Source organism: Asterias rubens, chromosome 21 (genome assembly GCF_902459465.1).
Source record: "Asterias rubens chromosome 21, eAstRub1.3, whole genome shotgun sequence".
In the NCBI taxonomy this organism is placed as follows: Eukaryota; Metazoa; Echinodermata; class Asteroidea; order Forcipulatida; family Asteriidae; genus Asterias; species Asterias rubens.
The window spans coordinates 635,138-662,060 of record NC_047082.1 but is presented as its reverse complement, the minus strand read 5'-3'; the positions used below and the strand labels follow the sequence as shown (position 1 = coordinate 662,060).

Sequence of the window (26,923 nt, the reverse complement as noted above, 5' to 3'; positions counted from 1 at the left end):
CAAACTTAATTGCCAGCGTTCCTTTTAGCGGATCCATCTACCTTTCTTTAAAGTGTCCGTGGTATGTTAGTGTTACATCGTGTCTGTTTGGTTTTTATTGGATGTGTGAGGCTTGGGTGGATTTATACAGTGTTCAATCTGTGCCACAAAGGTGTCGATTTGTCAGTATGGCGTGATGGGTGGAGGATAATGCTCATCTCAGCACGAGAAACTTTCCTCGAACTATAAGTCCGAGAGAGTTTATACAATTTGAGTGTTTCAATTTGTGGTAATGTTTCAGCAACTGAATAAATAATTTAAACAGTTTCCACGAACTTTCTTCGTGTTGGATCGGATCGACTTTGCAACCGCAAATAAAATATCGATGGAACTTTTGACTGATTGACATTATTGCATTTAACAATCGGCTTCAGAACTCGACGGTGGATTTTTGTCTTCATTGTTTGAGTTGATTGGACACCAGACTCCCCACACAAATTAACAAATAAACTTGGGGCGTGACGAGTCATCTGGGCAAATGGACGACTTTGCTCGCTGATGAGTAGCCGGATGTAATTATGCTGGTGACGTCAACTCGACCTGCCCTTTTCTATGTTGAGATACAGTACTTTCGATTATAGATAAATGACCGGTATCATTTTCCTTGGACCCGACGTCAAGCTGTGTGAGGATTTTAATTTGCAAAAAGAAAAAAAAACAATTTGATTGACACACAGCGATAATTGACTCACTTGGAGAAGTAGAATGAGTAAAATGTTGCTGGTGTGGGGGATGATTTTAGCACCCGCATAGTTTACCAAGGAGAGATCGACATGAGTGTGTGCATGGCCACATTCAATGAATTGTTTACCATTCAACATCATCACTGCCCGTCAATTTAATTCTTCTGCGATTACAGGATCAAGCTACCGCAGTGTGGAACACTTTACTTCCTGGTGGGGAAAAATTGCTGGAAACGAGAGAAGGAAAAACAAACTGCTGGTATGACTACACCTGACCCGATTTATCATGATTTCATGAGGGCATCGCGGAACACTTGAAGCACGGTAAAAGCGCAAGTACTTGCTGATTAAATACCTCTGATGTACAAACATTCAGCTTTTTCGAAATTGATTTCGATGGGGAGCAGATGGACGATGGAGTTAACTGCACACACGTTGAAGTAGGTCCCTCGGTGGTGGTCTGCGGCAAACAAATTTTACCGGGAGAAATTAATTCGGAACACGGTAGGGAATCGCTCGGCTGACTGCACCCGATGGGAGGGTGAACTTCACTAATTCTTTGAGATGTTTTAATTTTTATTTGACGAACAGACGGTTCGATGTCAATGTTTAACTTCTTATACTCCAAGTTGCCTCTCGTTATGTTTGGCGCGTGATCATTGGTTGATTGGGATTAGTAATGATAACTGAACGTCGCAACGAATTACCGCAAGATCGAACTGTGTATGAGAATTTCTCAGCCTAGTAATTCATAACACATTTTTTATTCTCCTGCTCTGTTTCCCACTTTAAAATTCCCAATGGAGACAATCACTTATCTTCAGATTTTCAAACTTGTTTTTTTTATTTTGTGCCAATGTTTCACCATAACCTCTGGAATTCGCGCTTTGCGGCTGCCATCCAGCTTCACAGCTATCGAGGGAGGAAGAGCTGAGTTCAACTGTACAGCAGCAGATAAAACGTCCGATGAGGAATTATACTGGGCTATAAAATGGGACGATGGCTCACTCTTAAAGTGGTACTATCTCCCAGCTGAGAGGACCACAAATCATGAATATTTATTCCGTGGTACGGCACTGACGACGACCATCCCCGTTGCAACCCTCGGGGACCATGGCCGGTACTCCACGGTGCACCGGCAGGTAAGCACTTCAAACGGGTCCCATGTGGACCTCTGCTTGCTTCAAATCGACAACACCCAAGATGAAGATCAAGGGAAATTTCACTGCGTATATAAAGTGGGTGACTCTATCCGTAATATTTATGCAACGGGACAAAACAATCAGGCGCAGCTGACGGTGGTTACGCCGCCCGAGGGAGACGTGCCGTCATGCGGCGTGTCTCAAATCGCCACCGCTGACCCGACGTTTGGAGGCGCTCTGGTAGAGCTTTCTTGCATCTCCTCGATTGCTTCCAATCCTTTACCAACTTTAACCTGGGTCACAGGAGACAAAGAGTTATTCTCAACAACTGGCAACGCGAACTTGTACCGATATTCGTTGAAAGAACAGGATAATGGACGGGAATTTGTTTGTCTTGTGACGCACCCGAGTTTGGTGACTCCGCGTAAGTGCTCAGTTTTGCCTTTAAACGAACCACCAAATGGTGTTATAACGAAGGAGAATTCAGTGTCAGCGGTGGGATCAAGTGCAGTGTTCAAATGCCTCGGAAGCGGAATTCCATACATAGTAAAATACACCTGGTTCGTAGGTGAAAGCTCATTCAGTCATTCCAACACAGATGGGACAAACACTCCGGAAATATCTTACGTCGGTTCGGAAGGTTCAACTTTGAGGTTGCCAAACTTAAAACGCTCTTCAAACAACACAAGGGTTACCTGTGGGGTAAGCCTTCCTTCTGGACTATCTAGCAATGCCTCGGCCTGGATTCTCTTGAGAGAAAGCCTTCCACTCTCGGTTGCTATATCACCAAAGCGTCTCCGTGTATTTAAAGATTCAGACATTTACACATTCACCTGTTTTGCTGAAACGGAAGACAGTCAGCAATTGTTTTACACCTGGTATGTTGACAGTTTGCAAATTTTTACTAACACCACCTCCGAGAATCATCCATTTGGAATAAAAAACATAGGTCACTTAGGGTCAACTTTGCTGATTTCAAAGGAACGAGCCTTGATGTTTGACAATGACGTCATGATCACTTGTGACGTCGCTACTACAACTGGAATCAAAGCAACTGATTCTGGCATCTTGATATCTCAGAGAGACACACACATTACCGTGAATATAACACCTAAGGTTTTTGAGACATCCGTTGGTGGTGAGGCCAACTTCAGATGTGCAACTGAACCGGTTGCTCCTCAAAACTCAACATTTGTGTGGATGGTCAACTGTCTGCCGGACCAACAGGCTCCAGAGGACTTCTGGTCCGAGTCTGGCAGCCAGACCATCACGCTGAGCACACTGAACCATGCCACACAGTGTGATATAACATGTTCGGTCTCCATGCTCTCCGGACTTACTGCATCAGCAACCGGCCTCTTGGTTGTTCATTCTCCGGAGTATCAATCTATTTCAATTGGGGAGGTCAAGCAGCCCGAGACCCGCTCCACTGAATGGCGTCTCCCGAGCGCTCTGGCTGCCGGGGGAGTCGGCACTATCCTCGGTATCTTCTTTTGCTCCATGCTCCTCCTCTTGTACAGCTGCGCGAAAGGTTACAACAGGTACAACAAGACAGGTGGTACCACCAGCCGAGTTCAAATCAGCACCCCTATCTATGAGACAATTAACCCACAATGTGGGAATCGAGACCAGGTTCCTCCCGAGGTACCCCTATCGAGTATGAGGCAGTGCCAACAGCAGTCTAATGCCACCTATAACAGACCCCCAATCGAACTACCCATCTTGCAAGTAGCTATGCCCGTACAGAGGGTAGGTCCGCAGAGAGTGGACCCGCAGCCCAGGGTGGACTCCTCACCACAACGGGCAACCCCACAGCAGAGAGTCGGCTTGCAGAGGGTACCGAGCTCTGAGTCTCAAGTCGACTCGTTGACGAGTTCAATCTCCAAGGATTCACTGGACTTTAGCGGGATGAACTCCAGCCCGTCAACGGCAACGTTCGGCAGGGATTCTGATGACTCTGACGACCACGAGTACGAGAGCTGTGAGATCACTACGTGTGTCTGATCAAAGCGGATTCCGGTGTGACAAAGTAAAGCATTGTAATTTAACACAGTCAGTACACTGCAAAAACTGAGGTGTTAAACTAACACCATGCTGGGTGTTTTCACATATAGATACTAACACATGAATCAAAATGTACACCGTGTACATTGGTGTTGTTTTTAACACCCTAGAGATGTCAATTTGTATTCTCTGTTCGGTATATATAATGTGAAAACACCCATGGTGCCAGTTTTAACACCCCCAGTTTTTGAAGTGTAGTTATTCCGGAGACGGGATGATATGACCTCATTTACAAAAGCACGAAGGAACTATGAGATGGACATAATAATGCGCACTTAATAAAAGGGTCTGGGTACTTTTTGCGGGACTAAAAAACACAAAATATTACTTGCTGAGGTGCTGTAGTTTTTGAGAAATTAGTAGAACAATGTCATGAAAATAATTTTCGTCTCAGTGATCATGAGACGAAAATTATTTTAGCATGTAAAAAAGTACCCAAATCCCCCAAAGAGAAACTGCAAATCCAAACATTACAATCATCGGTATAGAAACAGCCTGATGGCTTTTACAAACCAAACCAAACAAATCAGTTTTCAGGTTGAAATATTAATTGAGTGGGATGTCTACAAAATCAACAATAATATACACCTTGTATACTCTTGCATATACCGTGACATTAACTCAGAAGCTTTGTTTTGACAAAGGCAGTCCAATAATGTTCTGACCTTTACATCACTACAAATCCGTACGAATGTAAAAACGTTAAGCAAAGACTGAGTTTAAAAGTATGAAATGATTGATAGAACTGTCAAATTAATAGTCGCACACAGTGTAAATTTTTCATGTGATCAACCATAATACATGAAATAAACCTGAGAAAGTTTGGGCTGGATTGGTTTTGTATACGAGACGGGAGAAAATAGTATAAAAAACATGCACAGTTTTTAAAACATTTCGGTTTTAACAAACGAAACGAAAAGTTATGGTTTTCAGAACGGTTCTCTCGAATACAACTTTATTTCAGAAAGAAAAGTTCACAGAAAAATGGTAGTGAGCTTTATGATCAAGACGCTTTGAGACTAAAATTAAACAGTTATGTGTTTAGCCTTGCCAATCGTGTATATTACATTTAAGTATGTTGTTAATGAAGTAAGTGTATAAAGTAAAAACTTCCAATGTTCAGTTTTTAAAACTTGATTCGCAAAATGAGACAGTATAGTGAACAAATACATTTTGGTCATTTTGTTTTCAACTCAATTGGCTTGAATTTCAAATTAAATTGTATATACAATGTATATTTATTTCTTAATTTATTTTTAGTGATATTAATTAATATTTCCATTTTCATGACCAAACTACCTTAATACTCATTCCAATTTGTCCCTGTCCATACCAGATTTAAAGATATAAGTAGTCATATTTGTCGATTGTATTTTTTCCCATGTTAGAAATTATAACATAATAATATGCGAATGCCCATAGTTTAGTTGTGAGAAACTATGCCCAATTTCGTATAGAGCTGATAATCTAAGCACAAAACGTTCCTTATGTCTGCTCAGCAAAACGAAGCACACCAGTCAAAAACGTAATGGTTGGAATGACACTTTGGCTGGTAATCTAAATATATCCGGTAAGCAAAATTGTTTTGTGCTTAGCTACTTTTTACGATTTTAGGCAGTTCTATGAGAATTTGGCTATGGTCTAGCGACGGCATTTGTATCAGTTTAAGAATTTGCTAATTTAATTTGTGAAGAGTTTAAAAACAACCATTTTAAAAACCTGGAAGCATTATAAAGCTTGTGAACACAAATATACTACCAAGCACTTGTAGAAATTACCATACAAAAGTTTATATAATGAGCTCAAATTATAATTGGTATTTGGCTTTGTTATCCGAGGCAATAACTAATAATGTTATTTAGCATCCTTTGTTTTACTTACTGACGCACTTCGTTCACACGCTAAATATTTACCACTTGTAAATGTATAAAATTGCCTTGTTTTACACACACAGGGCCTACAGTTTTATTTCTTAAGTGTGAATTTATTTTGTATCGTGTACATTATAGATGGGTCTTAACAGCTGATGATGACGTGCAAACTGTTTTGATGCCGTTAAAATAAATCAGTGACGCGGTGGGAGTAAGATTCCACAAATTGGCTTTGGTCATCTCAGCATTTGAACACTAGGGACAACTGTAAACTTCACAACAAACCCAATTTCAAAGCTTAAAACAATATAAATTTGCTAAGCAGATGAGGCGTGCTTACCGTAAAAAGAACAGCTCACCAGCTCGTCTCTTGTATACCTTAAAATTGAAAGGAAAAAAAGGGGGAAAAAACAATTAAAAGAGTTTCAGGAAATCGTACAACATAAATTATATTGAGATAATTTATAGGGAAATGCTATTGTTACAAATTGTTTAAATGGATATTCATAAATAATTTATAACAACTGTGTGATCTTTATGAAGATTATTAAAACAATAAAATTAGTTGAAATAATAGTAAAGTGAACGCAATTTGGCATGGTTTGAATGAGTAACAAGCAACAAGTTTTTATCTGGAGGAATTGTTATCAAGTGATATATTATTTATTTTGTAGTCGGAAGTAGTAACTCAACTCAAAACAATCGCCCATCTGACAGCTAATTGTTTATGTCAACAATTTGTTCATTAGGTTTTAAAATGAACACACAATGGTTTTTAAAGGCGTTACGTGGGCATCAAAATGCTCATACTGATTTATTGCTGCGCCATCTTGAGTTGTCAGCTCCATCAATTACTTATTTTAGTTGTAATGAAGGGGAATATGAAACAAAACACCGCATCGTCAACTAATGGACCATATTACCATCATCAGTTCCATGGTAACCAGACAATTTCACTGGGGTGGGGGGGGGGGGGGGCAAGCGAGGGCGACAAAATTTGACAGTGGGTGGGGCTAATGTATCGAACCATTCTTTTGTGCACTTTTCACCGATCTCCTTGTCGAGAGGGCATTAACAATGCTATGTCAATGTTTGCCAATTTAAACCGAAAAGAAATATTTAAATTTGATACAGCTTTTTAATTTATAGATTTGGCAATGTTTTATCAACCAAATTCGTCGTTGTATGGTTATATGTATTCGTGCTATTGTGAAGACTTCTTAGATATCTGACACCAAATTAAAAGTATACTTTTTATGTAATTTTTTTCTCAATCTATACTCTTTGTTTTAGACGGAGTCCGGGAAGTTACATATCACTTGTTTATTTGATTATACCAGCTATTGTATTCATAAAGCAATACGTTTGACTGTTAAGCCATCTTTGTCAGATACTCTGTATATACAATAACACTGATAGCTATTTTTAAACGATAAAGAGGAACCAGACTATGTCCTCTTCCAGTCTCAGTTTGGTTACACTGCTTTGAATGGAAGAAAAACAAGATGAATTCTCCATGATAAAAGCCAACCGTCTTGAGCAGCGACCATTATGTCAATCACTAGTCAATGTCCCATGCACGACTACCTATATACATGCAATACATCCCGGGTACCAGACAAAATCGCCCAATGGTAAACTTTAGTCCCTCGCTCGAGCATGACCAATGTAACCCACGCTCTATTATGTAACCAGACCGAGGCTGGGAGGGTTGATAGACTGGTACCCGCCAATGGGTGAAGAAAATAACGTTCGTTGTCACTTACAGAATATGTGAATCTCACAGAAACAGCAACAATAGTACAAGGTCACAGAAGTTTAGAGTTTGGATTGATGCACTTTTCACAATTTAAGATTTAAGTAAAGCTCTTTAAGCATTTTGTTATTGTATTTCATGTATAAATTATCATATAGCTTTTACATGGTGTTGAGTACGTATACATGTTAAGTATGAATATATAAAACGGACGAAGGAACCTCAAAGTGTATAAGCTAAGTTGAAGGCGTCTCAGTAATGAGTTGAACAGATGTGCTTACTAAGTAGAATTCTGAGTAGGATTTGGAGCTTTACAAACTGACAACAATTATTGGATCGTAAAACTTGTTAAACCATTAGTAAAACAAAGACACACGTTAAAATCATTAAACGGTATATCCTCCTCGGGTCAATTTATGAGTCATAATTGCTTAATTTGTTGACCAAATATGAACAAAGATAACTATAAATTGGAAAAAAACATTATCTATGATTTGTGAGTAATTGATTGAATAACAATCATGGAGGGTGGGGATAAATCATCAGAGATACTGAGCTATAAAATTCCTTCTGAATTGAAACATTTCCATTTTCCCCAATGGGAACGCCACAAATAAGCCCAAATAAGGCGAATCAAGAGATAAGGAAAATGAGTGAATATGACACGGTGGTAATGTGATTATGGTGGGTCCGGTGTGGAAGCTTAATCGGAACTGTGGATGTGAAACTCCCTCCCTCGGACAACTCATTTTCAAGGATTAAACTGTTTTGGTTTATCACATCGGCATAAACATTATAATATTTGTTTGCGTATACATTGTGTATGTGTTAACATGAAACAAGAACAATTGTATTTTTCCCACAGACGATACACAATTGCATAAGATACACACAGAAGCATAAAACTTGTATACAAACACAATACATACATGTATTTTTTTAAATGTCGTATGGTACAAGATTATAAGTCGTACAAACGACAAAACGGTGGTACGAGTTGTCGTACGCGGGATTCGGTCGACCTATGTCGACATACGGCTGATCATTGACGTGTCTTGTATACGATGTATAATCTCGCACTCGTACATACGACTTGTAATGTACGTACGACTTATTATCTCGTACGTACGAGGCTTATTATCTCGTCGTACGACTTATTATCTTGTAGACCTATACTTGCGAATTATTATATAGTACGTTACTATCTTGGGGGCAAACTGTCTTATTTTCGCATAATATGTATGTGTATGTGTAATATGGTAGCCCCACGCTTTCGTATACAATTTATTGACAACTTTGATATTTAATATATTAAAATTACAAATCTTCACTTTCAGATCACATAAAAGAAATCTCACTGCTGAAAAATAAAAAACGAGTTCCCGACCATTTTCTCTTTCGTATAAACGACGTTTACATATAACTTGTAATAATAATGTGTATTCATTTATCGTAAACTCCTGTCATTGGAATTCTTCCGTAGCTTTTAATTTTGTCCAAGTCCAGATTTGCCATGTTGTTATACATGTACCATTAAGCATGTGTCTATATTACCAGCATATGCCATGTTTCCTATAACCTTGTATTATTAGAGTAATTGGATATTCCGGTTTCTCAATTAAGGTTCCAACTTGCCGTCATAAATGGTATTAGTAGTGCTTCTTTTAAGTGCTGAAATCTTAATGGGATTTGATACGTTATTTTCCTTACGTAGGACAGTCGGCTTTAATTTGGTTAAGAGATTGCAATGATTGGCGGATCGTCGTCACGTGGTAGTGTAGTCTTAACCAAATAAAGTAATGAATTCATTTTGCTACTCAGATGGGGATATCAGTTTCAAGAGGAGGCTGAATTAGTCAACAAATACATTTTAAGGGATTATGAACACAGTTTGTCGAGATTTTTATTTCAGTTGTATATCTATTTGCATTTCAAGAGAGTCGACTGGTATTGGGGTTTCATTTTGTCAGCCATCTTTTCTTCTTCTTCTTTATTTCTTTCTCCAATCAAATTAATGTAACCAAATTGAATGTGAGAAAATATTTTCCCTTTATTGTTTATATATGTGAAGACAATAGTAGTTGCGACCAGAGAATTTACTGGCGTTGGTTATAGTCGCTATTGAAATTATTAACTGCCAAAGCAATCCTAAGGAGTGTAGAGGTGGAATGTGGGTGTGGCTGTTTTATATGATAAACAAAAATAACATTTCATCAGATTGTCTATTGACTTTGTACGCATAATAAGTCACAGGTAAAGGCATAATATACTTTTTGTGCAAAATGTTTCATGCACAATACAGCGAGGAGGCAATCCTGTAGCCCCTCTCTATCCGCAAGGATTCACGAGCCTCGGAGTGTGACGTTAGATGTTCAGGCTAGCAATCCGGGAGTCCTTCCTGACAACAGCCTTGATAATAAGCGGAAGAGGGCGCCTTTCCAAAAAAAATTATCCCTGAAGCCACAATAACTTGTATCATTGTTCTACATAGGTATCATATGGACTTGTGGTATGACGGCTTTGCCTTCGGCAGATCATGGAGATTTCTACATCCATGGGCAGATCACGGTCATATGGCAACTCGGCCAGCTGTCACAGCATGTCCAGCTAAATTTGCTCAAATTTTGCACATCTATGGTCTGTCCCATGAGTTATGAAGCTGCTGAGGATCCTCCATTTTGCCCGGTACCAGCGCATTTTGATGGGAGGGATGGGCTGACATACAATGATAGAGCTATATATGCATACAATGCGCTTGGCCCATTGGACAACCCCCCCCCCCACACCCCCCACACACACAATCCCAATAACCCTCACCATGTTTACACAAGATTCGACCTCGATCAATAATAGAAGAATAATAACTACTGAAATGATTACTAATTATTTGCATTGTAATGAAAATATGGCTCGATCCAAATAACACTTTAAAAAAACTCTCAAAATGGAGAGGGCCAACTAATCGACTTCACTATCATTCATGCATCTTACGAGACGTTGTACAAAAGCTCATCAGCCCATCCCAGCGGTCTTGAATGAGACCAGTGGTGCCAAGCGACGGTTCTTTATTGTTAAAACTTACTATTTTTTAACAACAGAGGGCTCACTTGTTCATTCGACACTCAACTTAACAGACAATGGCCCTTTTCGGAACCACGGCTTCGGCTTTGGATTCGGCTTAAGCTAGCCTGAGCCGAATCTGGGGCCTAAGCCGTGGTGGTTTCGAAAAGGGCCTATATTAACTATTATTAGCAATTCATGTTATAAACGAAATTCATTTTGAACATATTAAGCAGATGTAAACAAATCTAATCGCTGAGATGATCAAGTATAGGCAATTATAGTTTGTTTTATTATAAAAATTCATGGCAACGTGTCGCAAACAGACTGTTCGCACAAAAAAACTTAGTGGCAGGGTGACAAACACAATGAGCCAAAAAGTAGTTATGCACATCAGTTACGTTTTACATAAACACAGTAAAAAAATTTCATTTCTTGACACGGAGTAACGAGCACGTGGTGCCCCAAGCTCTCCATTTGAAAAAGAGCAAACGTGACGGGTTTAAACTCATAATATGGCAACTTAACCCTGTTGGGATTGCACAAAATAAAGAGACCAAGATTTCTAAATAAACACATTTTTCAGAAAATATAGTAAAATAAACTAGAGTGAGTCGGTAATAGAATTCTAGAAAAAACACACCATCATACATAACCCTGTTAACTAATTTTTACACTGAATCGTAGGGTCGGTGTATCATTGAAAGTGAACATTACTAACAAGAATAAGTTACACAACCTTATCCATAAGCAGCCTTCTCAAATGAACCTGCCTTCTCTCATCTGACATGTTTTCTGAGCTAGCAAGTTTGTTAAAACGCTTTATAAAGTGTGCTTTGAAACTGAGCCCAGAGACCTCAAGCACTGAATGTCGGACAGATGTGGGATGGTGGAGTTAGATTTCCCGAATGAATCTTTCAGTTTGCAGTAAAGATTTATCTTAAAGATGCAAAATGAAAGTGTTTGTTTCCATTCGTCATGGACACACAATGTATAGACCTTATGCATTGACGTCATCCAGCCGCCATCTTTGAGGTCAAACGGTGACGAAACAATCAAAACGCACATAGATTGACCAATGAACAATCTCCTTTTGACCTCAATGCGGGGGCGCCGTACTGAAATGACGTCATGTGCATAAGGTCTATTGTCTTTTAAAATGGAACAGTGATTTGTCTCCTGGCAACACCGCCAGCACACCGGGGGGAAATGCGAGCTGCTGCACTTCTACTCGCCGTACCATCCGTCATAAAGTTCCCCACGGTGATGGTTGCTCTAACCAAAGGATGTGCTCGCCGTAATGGTTTGATCATATCCCTTCGCATTGGGCTCATTCCAAAATCCCAAAGTCCTCTTTCAGTTCTGGTTTGTCTCTTCACAGGGTTACTCTGAGCTGATGATCCTACGCGATCTCGATGTATGTTCCACGCCCGGACCTTCCCGGTTGCCTCCTCGTACTCAGATGGTGTCGGATCAGACGAATCGGAAGCGGGGGGCGACTGCTGGCCTCGATTGGCTTTCCTCACGCGTTCGATTGGCTTGTTAAGATCTTCCAGGGAAATGTTTTTAAATTTGACTAGTTTGACCCCTGGAAGGGAGGTAGCGAGACGGTGGACGAAGGTGGGTTCAGGGGTGAACTTTAAGGAGTTAGTGTTGGATTTTGAGATTAGTGGTAATCTATTAGTGACGATTTGACCCTTTCGGGCAGTTAACGAAGTCCGAGGTGACCCGAGTAGCTCTTCGTCGGACCTCAACCGTGCCGAGTGTCGACCAGTCCCTCGAGTTGCGTGTCGCGAATACGTCACTCGGTCAACATCGCCAACTGTCGTCGTTCCTCGAATTGTTCCCGAAGGCCAGAATTTGATCTCATTCTTGACGACGAACTGAATCGTTGATGTATTGGGTCGGTATTTCCCAAGAGTAAGATTCCGTGAAAGTGTGGCTGCTGTAGGTGGCTTAAAACACTCTGGGTGTGTGTTATCGGCTGTGATGTGTGACGTCATTATTTTATCCTGTTTGCGTAATTTGTTGCGATACTCCGTGGACCAAACAATAGTATCCCCTTTACCCGAACTCACCCCGTCTTTCTCCGAATGTTTACCGGATCCTACCGAAAGGTTTTCGGAGTTGCCCGACTTCTCTTCGGTATCTCCCGAATGGTTCTCGCCAGTCACTTTTTCAGGAGGTCGAGCACCGCAACTTCTCGGACTTACTTTCGTGATCCGACGTGATGCTTTACGTGGCGTGATTGTTACTCTTGGGGGTAGAATCTCAGGTTCATCCTCCTCGCAAGACACTTCCGTCAAATCACGAACAACCCTGTTCTCCCTCGACATCCTGCCGTCTTGCGTAGCTCGGGTAGCATTGTTAGATTTCAGCTTCTTATTGGTTGAGTCTTGGGTACTTGTTGAGTCTCCCGGTGGGTCATATTGTGTGCCTTTGTTGTTGGAAGACATTTTGTTTTAGTCACCTTTGGTCAGCTTGTGATACCTCGTCGAAAATCAAGCATTTGTTTCGTGACATATCAATCCAAAACTTATCACATTGACGTAAGGATCCATCCAATGTGATAACTAATTACGTTGAATAATGCAATTACAATCAGTTAAATCTCCGAAAATTCGTTCATAGCTGTCTGCTCCGAGTCAAGTCCAACCACACAAGTGTCGTTTCAAATATCGCCATACCAGCCTGTAAACAGAAAAAACCCAAAACAATCAAACATCACCAATCCAAGCTCAAATTTGCATTAGTACACAATGGGTTTAGTGTTGGATTACCTTAGAAACGTGTCTCCATTACGATTTCGGGCAAGCCGTCTCTCCGATTTCAGCAAGTAAACATACTACCCCCCCCCCCCCCCCAAAGCAAAACTTGAGCCCGAAAAACGTGCAATTGTTAGCCACAGCTCAACACCGTAGCCTTCAGCAATGGACACACGGCTCAGTTGCGAGCAAAGTTCGATTATGATGCCATTTTTTTGCAATACCTCGCCTACAAAAGACCATATCGGTGCTTCATGTAATTTCTATGTACACACTAGACGTGTAGATTCAGAACATATAAAACCAGATATTGACAGGTTTTATAAATACGTTATCTTTGTGTTAGAGTGGACACCTTATTGACTGCCCAATCCTAACTTAATCATAAATCAAACACACAAGCAGAAATCAAACTTGTAAAATATAAAGATGATTAGGCCTATGGTGTTTGTGAAATAATTTTTTTGAAAATGTGTGATTGGACTTTTCCAATTTGTTGTGCTCTTTTCTTTTTACTACTTAAAACCTCGCTAGATTTGAATCTACTCCAGCAACCAATACTGTACCATCCGTTCATAATTTGCTTTTGTAAAAAAAATGAGAACTACTTAACGAACGAATTATAAGTCAGATGGCAATAAATTACCAATAATATTTTTTACAACCAATGATGAAGTTTTTGAAAAGAATTTGATTTGTTTCCGTCTTTAAAATACTACTTTAATTTGAGGTAGTGTATTACACCAACAGCCAAACAACCAACCCCAATACGAGTGGAATGACAGTTCTCTTCCTATGTATATACAATTACAAAACATGATTGTAGAAACTCATTTAACTTACCTAAAATAGCACCTTCATGGTTATGGTGAAGGATTATTGTTGTTGAAACAGATCCAGATAATTGTTATCCTGATGAGTCTCTTTATCTTATCTTAATCCGCACTTGGGAGAGTTCCGGGAGGTCCTATTGACTTAACTTCGCAGTTTTATTTCGACAGGGATAACATCAGCATGAACACATACAAAATGTTGTTTCAATAATTTGCTATCATAATAATTGGTGATACCATGGTGATACTGTCATTGAATTTCCTTTTCATCGAGTAATTTCAAACTGGGTCAAAAGGGAAAACTCATGGCTGAATTTACACATCGGTTTCCACACGGTAGTTGTTGTCCACGTAAATCCAATTCAGTTTTATCATACCATGGAGGTTGATCATCACACGGACGATTATGCAAACTAAATCAGTGAATACTGCATTCCCAGCTTCCTATCGCTACGATACGATGAATTCCGATACGATAAATTCGAGATCCCATAGCTGGCTGCCATAAACCATGCATAAACCAATTCGAGGTTGAAGACTCATGGCTGCCGAGAACCTATACAGCTTCCTCTCAGTCTCGTAATAATAATGGCGACTTTTTAACAATTTGCTGCGTATCCTCGGACTAATGTGGAGGGTGGCTGTACTCATCTACCGTCATTTATTGCTATTATCACCACATTAATCCACTTCTCCGAGGCCCTTCACGGCCGATCGATCCATCGAGGAACAAAAGTTGCGAGGCAATCCCAACGCTGGAGTTGACGCCGTACAAAGGGCTGAGTGCCCCCGGTGTAAACACCGGGACAATAGGTGTTTTGGATTGGACACAATAGTTTGTTGTATCGTGACCAGTTGTATTATTTACACTTATGAGATTTTTATAAGCTGTGGACATATCGACCAAAGTTGTAACAATTATTGGCCAGAGGTTGATTTGCTAAGCATTAATTCCATATGCTAAATATGTTGGGCATTTTGTATTCTCTTATCGGTACATACGTAGGCCTACTAAGCAGGTATAAGCTCTTACTTAGCAGAATTAAGTCTTCGGAATAGATTAGTAGTCTCACCACGGAGGTAGGTAGAACTTTCTACCTCCATGGTCTCACAATAGCAATGGTCCTACGATCGGATAGGCTACAACCGTCCTTGCCGTTATGTCTATACAAAGTAATGAGTCCAATGAGTAACAAGAACCCACAAGACTGCTTGATTAGGCTTCAAATAAAGCAACAAGCTTATGGTTTGCCATTACAACAGTGTCATGAATACCGAAACTGCATAAACCTGATTCCTTTCAAACATGCAAGTGTTCTTTTTTCTAATCCCACTCAAAGGATTTAAACCAAGATTAAACCCCCATGTACATGTAACCCCAAACCATTGACGGGTTCATTTCGAGTACACTCAAATCATCGATCCAGCTACAAGCTCCTAAAATATATCAGCCACCAGATCGGCATGGCACCCTTTTTTAACACCCTATAGATAGTAAGTTCTTTTTAAGTTCAAGGTTCAATGTTGACACAATTCATCTGACGTCATCACTCCCACAATACATTTTGGTTGAGCCTCCCGTGTTGAGCCATGAATGCATATTCCCAGTATATGGCTGACTTTCAAAAAATGTTTGACACTACAGCTATGACGTCAGTGCAATGAGACGAGTTTGTTCATAAACTCTAAACTTAAACTTGTTTCCATATCTGTCGATTAATTTTGATGCTATTCGGATGCATCATTGATATTGCATGAACAATATCTGAGCTGGCATCAAATGAATACTTTTGACATTTGAGAAGGTTTTAAAATCTGTTGAAAATATGAGTATGCCTTAACAAATAATGTTTTTGGAATAAATTGGGCCATAGAGCAATGACTAGACCTTGATCTATGTGGACCAACATTTCTTGGCATTACAGACTTATGTACATGTATATACATAAAGTACTTGTTACTTTTTACAAGCATGCAAAATGAAACACTACACCCGTGCACTCTGCAATCAAACCTTCGCCTTCTATTATTGTGTGCATAGGCCTACATTATTTAGTTGCATTTATTATTCAATATGTTGCACACCACACACCAAGAAAATGCTTATTTTTAAACCACTACATAGAGTATCGCCGACCAATGACCCATTCATCATGTCACTTAGTCTGAAATTATTCATCACGTGCATCATTTAATATCCCTGATTGGATGAAACTTTCCCCAACACAGCGCCAAAACTCTATTAAGAAATCATGAGCAACTGCCAGCAACGCCATCGATTGCCGACCACGTGACTATACAGACATTTTGGTACACATCAAGAAGTTGAGCGCGGGTTTCTTTTTCCATCAATATTATCATTTATTCATACTATGTAACTACGGCGAAAACTTCTCTTGACGACATGAGAAACGGCACGGCTGACGCATAACTTGCAAATAGTCACTTCTCGTTCTCTCGATGACTTGGTAAATACCTTACAGGACAAAACGGGATGGATAATTCAGTGTTTTGTTGTGAAGTCTTGATCTTGGATTAATCGGTGTTTCGCCTAAGATAGACGTGTTGCAGCAACCTCAGATTCCAGCTAGAGAACATGTAACAAGTCCGCTGAGAGAACGTTTCATTGTTGTTTGACACATACCCTGGAGCAATGCAAACACAATCCTGGATGTTGTGTTTTTGAATGTGATATCTACATTGTTTAATTGAACTTTCTGATGGAACGTTTGTTTCATTTCTTCAAATGTTGACGCCACCGCGTCAAGATATATACTTTATTGCCGAGTAAAAGGAGTATCTCCTGAAACCGATTGTGAGACCTCCACTACGTTATGCGACAAGGTAAATAAAGAACTATGAAATTGTAAACTAGTTACTGAAAAACATTTTGTTTACAAAAACAGCGTGAACCATTTTGGAAACTGAAGTCTCCATTGTTGATAGTAACTTAAAGAACCTCCGTCACAGTGATACACAAGAATAATCTCGAATGAAGAATTAAAAACAAGTGAAGAAAACAGTGGAATTAAAGTAAATCAAGCCCGGAAAACCCTTCATTTTGCGTCCAGTGACACTGATGAGACAATGTAGAAACCTGAGTTAAGAAAACTGAGTTTAGACAGATGTTGAAACGTATGCGTGAACTATCACTGGATCAAGATCTGGTCAGCCCGTCTACCATGGCAGCCTTGATAGACCTCTCCCAACGAATCGATCATGGACTCAAATTTGACGACATCCGTAACCGCATCGTCATCACTGAAGACCTGATGAGAGATCTTAGGATCTCAGGGATGCGGGAGATGTCAAGACAAGCCATGGTTGCTGCACAGTCAGCCCGAGATCCTCCTTACCAACCAGGTGCATCCAAAACACCCGCTCAGAACAATATGTGGCATCGCTCACATGCAAACTCCGCAGCCATCTTGTATCGCCAGTCCAGAAGGTATACGTCGAGTAGGGCGAGCTTCCCACCCGTGATGCAGGTCTACAAGCCGTCTAAAAACAGCAGAGAGCTACCCATCTTTCCTGAGCTAAGTGCGAATCAGTGCCAACTCTTTGCCAAGCATAAGTTTCTCACTAGCGAGACTCCCAGAGCTCATCGTCCGTCGGTGAGGCGCAGGCGACCTCATACGGAGCCCGCTGGCGCCATCGGGGCACCGTTATACCAACACATTCTTTGCGATGATGATGTGAGAAGATTCCAGCAGCAGCAGAGGGATATGCACAGAGCGCAGATGACAGAGTCGCCGACGAAGTCCACGGCTGAGTTCAAGCTCCCTGAGATTCAAACGCCGACACCGAGCGTCAGAGAACGGTACATCGTCAAGTGGCTCTACGCCGAAAATGGACGGAGTCCGTACATTTCGGCTGATATGAATTTTAGACTGAGGAAAGTCAACAAGAAGAAAGAAAGACTCGCGGAAAATGAAGCGTCTCCTCCCAAGGAGATTACAAATACACCAATTACGCCATTTGTTAATGATAAGACAAGTAACGCATCGTGACTGACTTGCCATGACGATTTTGTTTAAAAAAAAACTTAATGTAAAAAGTTGAATAACATTTTGAGGGGCAAAGAATTCCGTCCACAATCCATGAACTCCTTTGATTGGAGAAAGAACCTTAAATTATTGACAACTTAGTTATTTAAATCGCAAAACTTCACAAGTTCACACGTCGCACATAGTTGTTAGTAGTATACGATTGACACGTTGCTGTTATGTATGGTGATGAACACGTACAGAGAGTGTGCGTTTGTGAATGAGACGACCGCCCTCTGTTGACTATACGTACTTCAATAATTGAGAGCTACACAATAATATTTATGATGACACGAGTTTATGATTTAGGGTAGCCTAGCCTCTAATACACAAACTTTCGTTTCATTGGGCTTTTATTTTAAAATGTTTTAAATTTTATGATTTCACTTTTAAAAATCGTTCATAACGTTTTTCGATTACAGCCTTCTGTCACCACTTGCTGAAACATGAATAAAACATGTCCACACTGAAGAATAACGAAGACGAAACTGAAATGGAAGTATGTTCTCTGATAATTTATTCATAAAACAGTCTCCTAACACAGTCTGCATGCCTTTAGACATGAATAAATTATCAATATTGAGCAGGCGTTGCTAAGTACTTGTATGTCGTCTGTTTAGTGAAACAGATCCGCGGGCGATGAATATTTCATTACAAAAACGATGTTTTGCTCTTATTGGGACTGTAAGCCCAGACAAGCGGCGATATTGCTTTTCATTATTAACAGTATACTGCACATCCATACAAAGATGTAAGGGTTGGACAAGACGGGTCGGGTACGGTCAATCATGGGTCAGTGAATAGAGGAGGAACACACGAGAGGAGTTGTCTATTGGAAAAGTGTATTGAAGTATAGAAAAATCAATAGTTCTCTTGGAACTTTTTCAAGGCGCACCATCAGTGTGGGCCCGCGGTGGTATAGGTCAAAAATAATGCACAATAGATCAAAGACCATGACTTATTTAACTTGGAGAAAAATTTAAGTCTTGTTCACGGGTAGACGTGTCACAAAGTCTGGATTCAAGTCCGAACAATCTCTACCCTGACCATAAAAGAAAAGCGATTTATGGTCTGCACATGTGGCAACAAAGTGTAGTTTCTTCAAGTTCCCGAAACTTTGGATTCTTAGCATTTCATTTGCATAGACTTAAACATAAACAATCAAAAGTAATTTCATTGCTGGCTCCGAGTTTTGAGAGATTGTAACTACCATTTTCCAATTCAGATTTTTACAAAACATTACAAAAACCGCCCAGACTCATATTAAAGGTTATGCAAAAACCTTTCAGACATACCATTCACTCGAAAAGTCAAAAAGTGATACGGGTGGAGAGAGAAAAAACACTATACAATTTTCAGAGAATGAACAATTCTAACTTTTAAAACACTTTTATTTTATAACTTAAATGACAAGGACACTTCTTTTATTTACAGTTAAAATATTAAATTAATTTTGAATGTTTTAATTTGTAAAACAAACATTTTAAAACACAACAATAAATAGCACAAAATGTAATAACTGTGTCACAACTGTTCCTTGTTTTAGGGAAACTTGTTCTTGATAAATACTGGTAACAAAAACACTTATATTATTCACTTTATACAATAAAAACAATTCCTTTCCGTTTTGAACATGTCTTTCCTGTTCAGATTTATCCAACAAAAACAAATCAGTCTGGTGTGAACAAAAAACAATTAAACAAGATGAGCCCAAACATTTCCTGTTCTAAGTTTTTGGGGGATATAATCAGGTTACATCATGCAAGGGCGAGAGTCATTGTTGACAAAAAAAGTTTGAAAGTTAGAACATAACTTTAGGAGGAGGCAATTTGAAAGGGGATATTTGCACCTTTTGATAGCCCCTGGGATGGAGTTATATTATTCCAATGAGCTCTTGGGAACAGTATCCCAGTGCTAGAGAAGTAGATCAAAGATCAAGACTTATTTGATCTGGATTTGTTTACCAGACTTTACAAAGTCTGAAAGTTCTTATCCCTGATTATGCTTGGATGAATCCAGGGTAAACAAAAGGGAAATCTCCACTTTTTATATTACTTATTTTGTGACAAGTTGAAAGAGTAATAATTGAAAAAGCGAACACATGAAATTATTGATTCTTTTTCTCTTATGAAATAAGAGTTTTGAACATGTTCCCTTCGAATGGCTTATTCAGGCCCTATACACACACTTGTATTTTATTTTTTATTAATTTTAGCATTAAAAATACAAATTTAAAAACAATGTAAAAGGTTATTAACATATTATCTGCTTTATAATTATACAAAGCCAACTTAAACAAACACCAAACAAACACTGTATTTAGTGACTTTTATACCTCTATAATGTACGCACATCTTTGCATATCTGAACATAATGCAAAGGACAAAGTTAAGTTTGTTTGATTTAAATGCTCTGTAGCCCTCATGGAATTTCATAATAGATCCAGTGGGTGACATGGATAACATAAAGGGGCCCAAATTCATAAAACTGTTACCCAGAAACCACTGCTTGGAATTGTTTTTGCTAAGCAAAAATTGAGCCATAAACAGTTTTTGCTTAAACAGTTTTTGTGCTAACAGGCTTTATGAAATTGGGCACAGGTTTCACAAATTAAGTAGAGTCTGACCACTGAGTCCTCAAGTTACTATTCATGCTTCTTTAGAAGGATGCATCTTTAATTTAGGAACTTTTATAACTTTTGCACATCTTTACCTATTAATCTGAACATAATGCAAAGGAGAAAACACAAACAACGATTTATAAACTTCACTACTCTGTGGTCCTCTTGGAGTATTATATTGGATGATCCTGCTGATGACTCAGAGAACATCACTGGTTTCACAATTAACTCTGCTTGTAATTGTTCTTAGTTCCAAGTCAGTCTTCATGCTTCTTAGATGGCTCCATCTTTACTTGATGACAAGGAGGGCGGCTCACACTATGAAGATGGCTTAATCTCTGCCTCCTTGAGAGGCCAACTCTTCTCTTCCGATTGCATGAAGGCAAGGGTTGTGGTCTCTGCTGGGATGGGCCTACTGTTGCTCCTTGTGGATCTGTGTTTTAAAAAAGTAACACAAAACTGATCATTATCTGTGTCATGAAAGGGCAAGGACACTAAGGCATTTTCATGGGCACCCTAAGAGGTGTAAATTTCAATCGGAGCATTGCAAGGGCACCAAGGCAGTGACCAGGGGGCAACGAGGCAATCGCCTTCATTGCCTCAGTGAAGTATGAGGCCTGTTTATTTATTTAATTAAGTTTGGCCAACAGCAGTTGCATGTTGTTCACTCCCAACAAAAATGCTGAGATTTTTTTTTAACAAGGTAACAGATTTTGCTATGTGAATAAACTTACAATTGGGTTTTGTACTGTCACCTGTTTTATTGAGTTGACTCTGGAAAGTTATGTCTTGCCTCCAGTGGAACATTCCAGTGCTGCTATTCTGTGGAACAACCTGAACCACACTGCCAGTCGCTCGTGGAGAGACACTCTCTGAAACTGAACAGAGAGCCATATACATTCAATTTAAATTCAATTCAATCGATGACCATTTCCATATTGGTGAAAAACAGAGAATAATAAACACATTAAGTACAATTATAGCCAAAGCAAGTCAGGAACTGGTAAAGTAAAATAATTATTGAATTTGAAATGAAAATATTAGGGAATAAACTTACAACTGTTTGTATCAAAAAATATCTCAATTTCACACAATATTGTCCACACCCATAATGCTCATATATATATCTTATATCAGAAATGCAATGTGTAATTACCCCCCAAAAGAGGAAACTGCCTTTGACACAAAAACGGCACAGTGGTTTTTGTCATGATCTTCAATAGCACAAAAACTCAAGAAAAAGAGGAAATCGGCTCAGCTGCTGAGAAGTTGCTTTGATTTAATTGCCATGACATAAAACTCACCAATCAATCAAGCAGGTTTCGGTTTCAACATGACATTTCATAATTGAATGATTAATCGCAGATGTTTCTATTTAAAAGCAAAAAATTCCACTGAAATGTACATTCTAAACTTTTTGTTAATGGCTCATCAACTGAAAGTCCAGAGGTACATGTTCATACACTCTACTTGAGATCAAGTGGATTTTCTTCCCCTGAAATTCAAGCCCTGACCAGACCTTCTAGCATTGGCAGTCAAGGACCTACTTATGAATAACAGGAATAAGTTTGGCACATCTTGAAATATTCATCAATCCTTCTTAAGGAACAGTGTAAATATATTGCTCTGAGAGTGTTGAAAGCAAAGGTAATTGCCACAAAGCTTGCGAGTGCTTTTACTGGGATTCATTCTTCAAGGTATCACTTTACCCCTTAAAATCTTATCTCTAAAAGGGTTTGTCATCTACTTACCCATATTCGATCTGTCTGCAGTGCTGTACTCGGGTACAAGCCCTGCTCCCTCACTGGTCAACTGTAGATCCTTTAATTCTCTGAGATCAGGGCTTGTTTGTGGAGTAATCTCTTTGGTGTCATTGCCAAGTCTCCTCCTCTTCACATCTTTTGGTTCTGAGATATAAAGAAAGCATTTCAAAATAATTATCTGTAGTTTATCTGTATTTATTTATTCATGATTCCAACTGGGTGACCCATTCAATGGTAACCAGGAGTCTCTCATGGGTCACAGTATATACATTGATCAAATAAAAGTTAAACAGTAAAATAATAAGAAGATTTTTACAATGTTGTTTTTACAAATATTTAGTATAGTAAAAATTTAGCCATCAAATCTGCCTTGCATTTCTGTGTTGGCTTTACACAAACTAGCTTATAATCCATCAATATTTCACACTTTAAGATGGCAGTCTTTGTTCATCTTTGTATGCAAAATGTGAAGCTAATTTGTTTAAAGGCTAATGATCCGGGGAAAAAACTGTAGATCGTTTTTACAAATATCCATGCATCCTACATAAGGCCATGTCCATGTGCAGTTACTACATGTTCATATGTAAAATAATGTTAATGCAAATAACACACTGATTGTTTTTTTATAAACTAAAAAAAATACAAGTAAAAACCAAACAAGGCAATGTAAAATGTCATCATTCATGTGCACACCTATCATGGAAACAGGTGTAAACTTCTTCAATAAGTAATAATCACAACTTACCTTCATCATTTGCATACAATTCGTCATCTCCATGGTAACAAGAATCCTCCTCCCTCTGAAAGCTTGGTACCATCTGATCATTGATGGTTTGTGTGTCAGTATCGTTACCTCTATCTTCCCCAGTATGAGCATTTAAACTTTGCATTAAGTCCTCTTGTATTTCAGTTGCCTCTTGTTCATTTCTTCTATTGACCTTTTCAATTTTTTTCTCTTGGTTGCTATCTGCAACATCAGATGTATATTTGTCTTCATCTTGTTGTTCTGATGAGATGATAGCCTTGGAAGATGATGCATGTTCCTCCATATCTTCATCTTCCAATGTGTGACATTTGCCTGATGGCAGCTTATCTTCGTGTGGCTTTTTAAGAAGCTGCAAATCTTGCCCCAGATCATCATGTGTAATCTTCTCTTGGTGATCCCTCACTTCATCTGTAACATCACATTCACACTTCTCGTCGGATGGTTTTGAAGAGATGCTATCATCTATGTGAAGAGATGATACATCAAACTCCACATCTGAATTTCTGAGAGTGTGACACTCCCCCGATGGCAGCTTAACACCTTCTTTGTTCTCAAGGAGGTGCAAATATTGCCCCACATCATCTTTTGTAATCTTCTCCAGTGTCTTGAGATCCCTGACATCATCATGGTTTGAGTTTATCGTGTCGTTGTTATCACAATCACATCCTTGAAGCGTGGGCTGTGGCGTCCTTGTGTCCTCACCTGTGATAAGTGTTTGCTTTAGTGTAACATCAACACTCTCTGCTGACAGGGAAGTGTGAGTCTTACTCTCAACAGAAACCAATAGATCTTCATCAGATGATTCATGGGTCTTGACTTGAGATGGGGTGATGTCTTCCAAGCAAACTGGGATTTCCTCATTACTTTCACTAACACAGTCTACAGTTTGCATTAACAACATCTTGACGCCATTTAAGAGGTTTAATTCAAAGTCAGCGCTGTATCCAAATGGGTGTTCATCAAGTTTTGCTATCTTGCATGGTGGAACCTCTAGTTCTTCATCTCTGAGAGATAAAAATGGCACGTGTATAGGAGACTTGTTGCCTCCCTGCAGAACTTCATCACTATTGTCTTTTTGAGCCTCTTCTTGGTCAGTTGCTGTCTGACTTATTTTTTCTGAATCAACCGAATCTTGAAGATACACAAAATATTCTTTTTGCATATCCTCTCTTATCTTGGAAATATCACATTTGGTGTTATGTTGAGATTCACTTTCTTGCAAGTCAGAACAAGACTTTTCATTGATTATGATCAAATTTTGATCTGGGATTTGACCATCTGATAATTCACTTTCATATAGTGGATGTTCTGGTATGATGTCTTCAATATCGCTGATATCTCTGGGAGTCTCTGCTGCTGATGTCGCTGTTTGACATTCCTTGGATATTTCTGATCTTTTTGTATCAGCAAGTCCCTCTTCATTATTGTCTATAAAAGCGGTCATAGGTGTTGGGGTGCAGTTCTTGTTTACATCTCTGCTCTTGTGTTCTTCTGATGAACATTTGGGTGCCAGATCCCAATCATAATTACGAGATGCTTTTATGAATAACTCATCGATAAGTTCCCTGACTGAAGCCAAAATCTGTTCCCTTTTAGCACAGGGAGCCTCATTGCTCAAGAAATTCTGTTCAAATTTACAATTAATGGCGGCATCAGATGCTGTCTGGAACAGCTCTGCAAGCATATCCGTTACTGCAAGACACACTTCTTCTTCTATAGAACTTCTTTGTGTGCTCTTTATGAAGGTGTAAGTGTCAAGATTCCAATCCATCCTTTTTCTTGATTTTGTAGTGCCTGCTGCTTGGTAGTTTCTATAAGTAAATTCCTGAAATAAAAGTAAGAATAAGTAAGTAGAGGTTAAGACCCAAAGGAAGCATATATAAGCCTCAAAGAGTATCAAGTTCAGATTTAAGCTTAGGCATAGAATCTGTTTTATGTATTAACTGTAATGTAGTAGAAGTGTTTTGATATTAATGTTGACTGTCTTCTTAAAAAAAAAAAAAATACTCAATAAAACCAACAACATAAAAAAACAACCAACAAGAAAGCCAACAAAAACAAAAAAGCAAGTAAATGAAGCTAAATAAAACATTAATGCAATTCCCAATGTTACCTCAAGTAATAAGATAAACTTAGAGCCTATATAGGCATATAAGTCACACTAACAGTAGCAATATACAAAGATAGGAAGGGATGACACTAGCAAAAATTTACATTTTAAAAATGTATCAAGTTCAAAATTAAGCTTAGGCCTAGAATCTGTTTAACTTATGTTTTGATATACTTTGTGAACTGTCTTTTTTTTTTTTCAATTGACATGTATTTTTGATCCACCAACCATAAGAGAGGAAAGGATTTAATACAGATATTCTGAAAAAATAATTAGAAATTTATTCATACATCATTACAGACATTAAACTTCTACCTTTTTGAGACAATTTGCACGTCGTTCGTCTGTCTTAAGTTGAGAAAAAACTGCCTCTCATTGGAAGGATCGAAAACATATGACGGTGCATGCATGCCGTGAATACAGTACCAATGTATTCAGTAAATGGCGGCCGATCTTTTGAAACGAAAGACTGTAATCTCAAGGATTTCAACAGTTTATGAACTGAAAGAATTGAAAGGGTGGGGTGAGACAATGGGTTTGAACACCTTTGTTTAGTTTCTGCTTACAAACACTTTCTCCCTTTCCATTTCTAAAAATAACCATGCATGACACACCACAAAAATTGTAAGTAATTCACAGCCTGACTCATTGAAAATGTAGGCCAAATAACTAAACGAATTATTAAGTTTATGTTATGAATTTGTCAATTTTAAATCATTATTTGATTATTTAATTAGCTGATTTGAGATTAAATAAGAAAAAGAACAGATTTAGCATGTTTAGCAGGTTAGTAAAAACTAAAACTCGAGTCGTAGCCGTTTCTTCTTTATTACACATTATATTTAGGCCTAGGCCTAATAATAATATTTTAATATTATTTTTGCAACTTGTCATGTCAGAAGAAGCAAGGTCCAGGGACCAGGGGACAGCCATGACATCACATTGATAAGGTTTATCGCCAATAGCAAAATATCAAAAGAAGGCGCTGTTGAAGTTGAACCAACAAAAAGATATAGGCGAAGCGTGCGCAAGTCGTGCATGACAACATACATCATCATGTACATCGTACGGTATAGCAAACTGTCCCATATGCCTTCCAACAAAGCATTGCGGCTCTGAATCGCGATAAACCTTATTAATTAATGGACAGCCTGACAGCTGGGCAGTCACTGCTTCTAAAATTCTAATCTAAGTTCTAATTTATTTTATTTAAAAATTTATAACTAATCTATTAAACTATCAAAGCATGTTTAACGTTTTTTAAAGCATGTTTAATTAACGTATTGTTTGCTGAGCAGACAACATGAAATGGACACTCTTTGAAGTTTGAACTTTTATGCCTCGCTTTTATACAACCCCCCCCCCCCAAACAAACAAACTTGCTTTTGGTTAAAAGTAATGGTTG

At 38.9% G+C, this 26,923-nt stretch overlaps 3 protein-coding genes across 3 annotated transcripts; 1 reads left to right on the top strand and 2 right to left on the bottom strand.

The window, feature by feature from the left end:
* The first annotated feature begins 1,522 nt into the window (after positions 1-1,522).
* LOC117304731 lies at positions 1,523-4,273 on the top strand. The gene has a single exon (XM_033789334.1). It carries the CDS (start codon positions 1,523-1,525, stop codon positions 3,866-3,868), a length of 2,346 nt encoding a protein of 781 aa, XP_033645225.1. The 3' UTR covers positions 3,869-4,273.
* Positions 4,274-11,723: 7,450 nt separating this feature from the next.
* On the bottom strand, positions 11,724-12,983 carry LOC117304648. Its single transcript, XM_033789205.1, has one exon. It carries the CDS (start codon positions 12,949-12,951, stop codon positions 11,770-11,772), a length of 1,182 nt encoding a protein of 393 aa, XP_033645096.1. The 5' UTR covers positions 12,952-12,983; the 3' UTR covers positions 11,724-11,769.
* A 6,703-nt stretch (positions 12,984-19,686) lies between these two features.
* LOC117304730 lies at positions 19,687-25,092 on the bottom strand. Its single transcript, XM_033789333.1, has 4 exons — positions 23,388-25,092; positions 22,631-22,786; positions 21,614-21,757; positions 19,687-21,312 (listed from the first exon to the last, which is right to left on the bottom strand). The coding sequence occupies exons 1-4, from the start codon at positions 25,090-25,092 to the stop codon at positions 21,137-21,139; spliced, it is 2,181 nt and encodes a 726-aa protein (XP_033645224.1). The 3' UTR covers positions 19,687-21,136.
* Between the last annotated feature and the right edge of the window lie 1,831 nt (positions 25,093-26,923).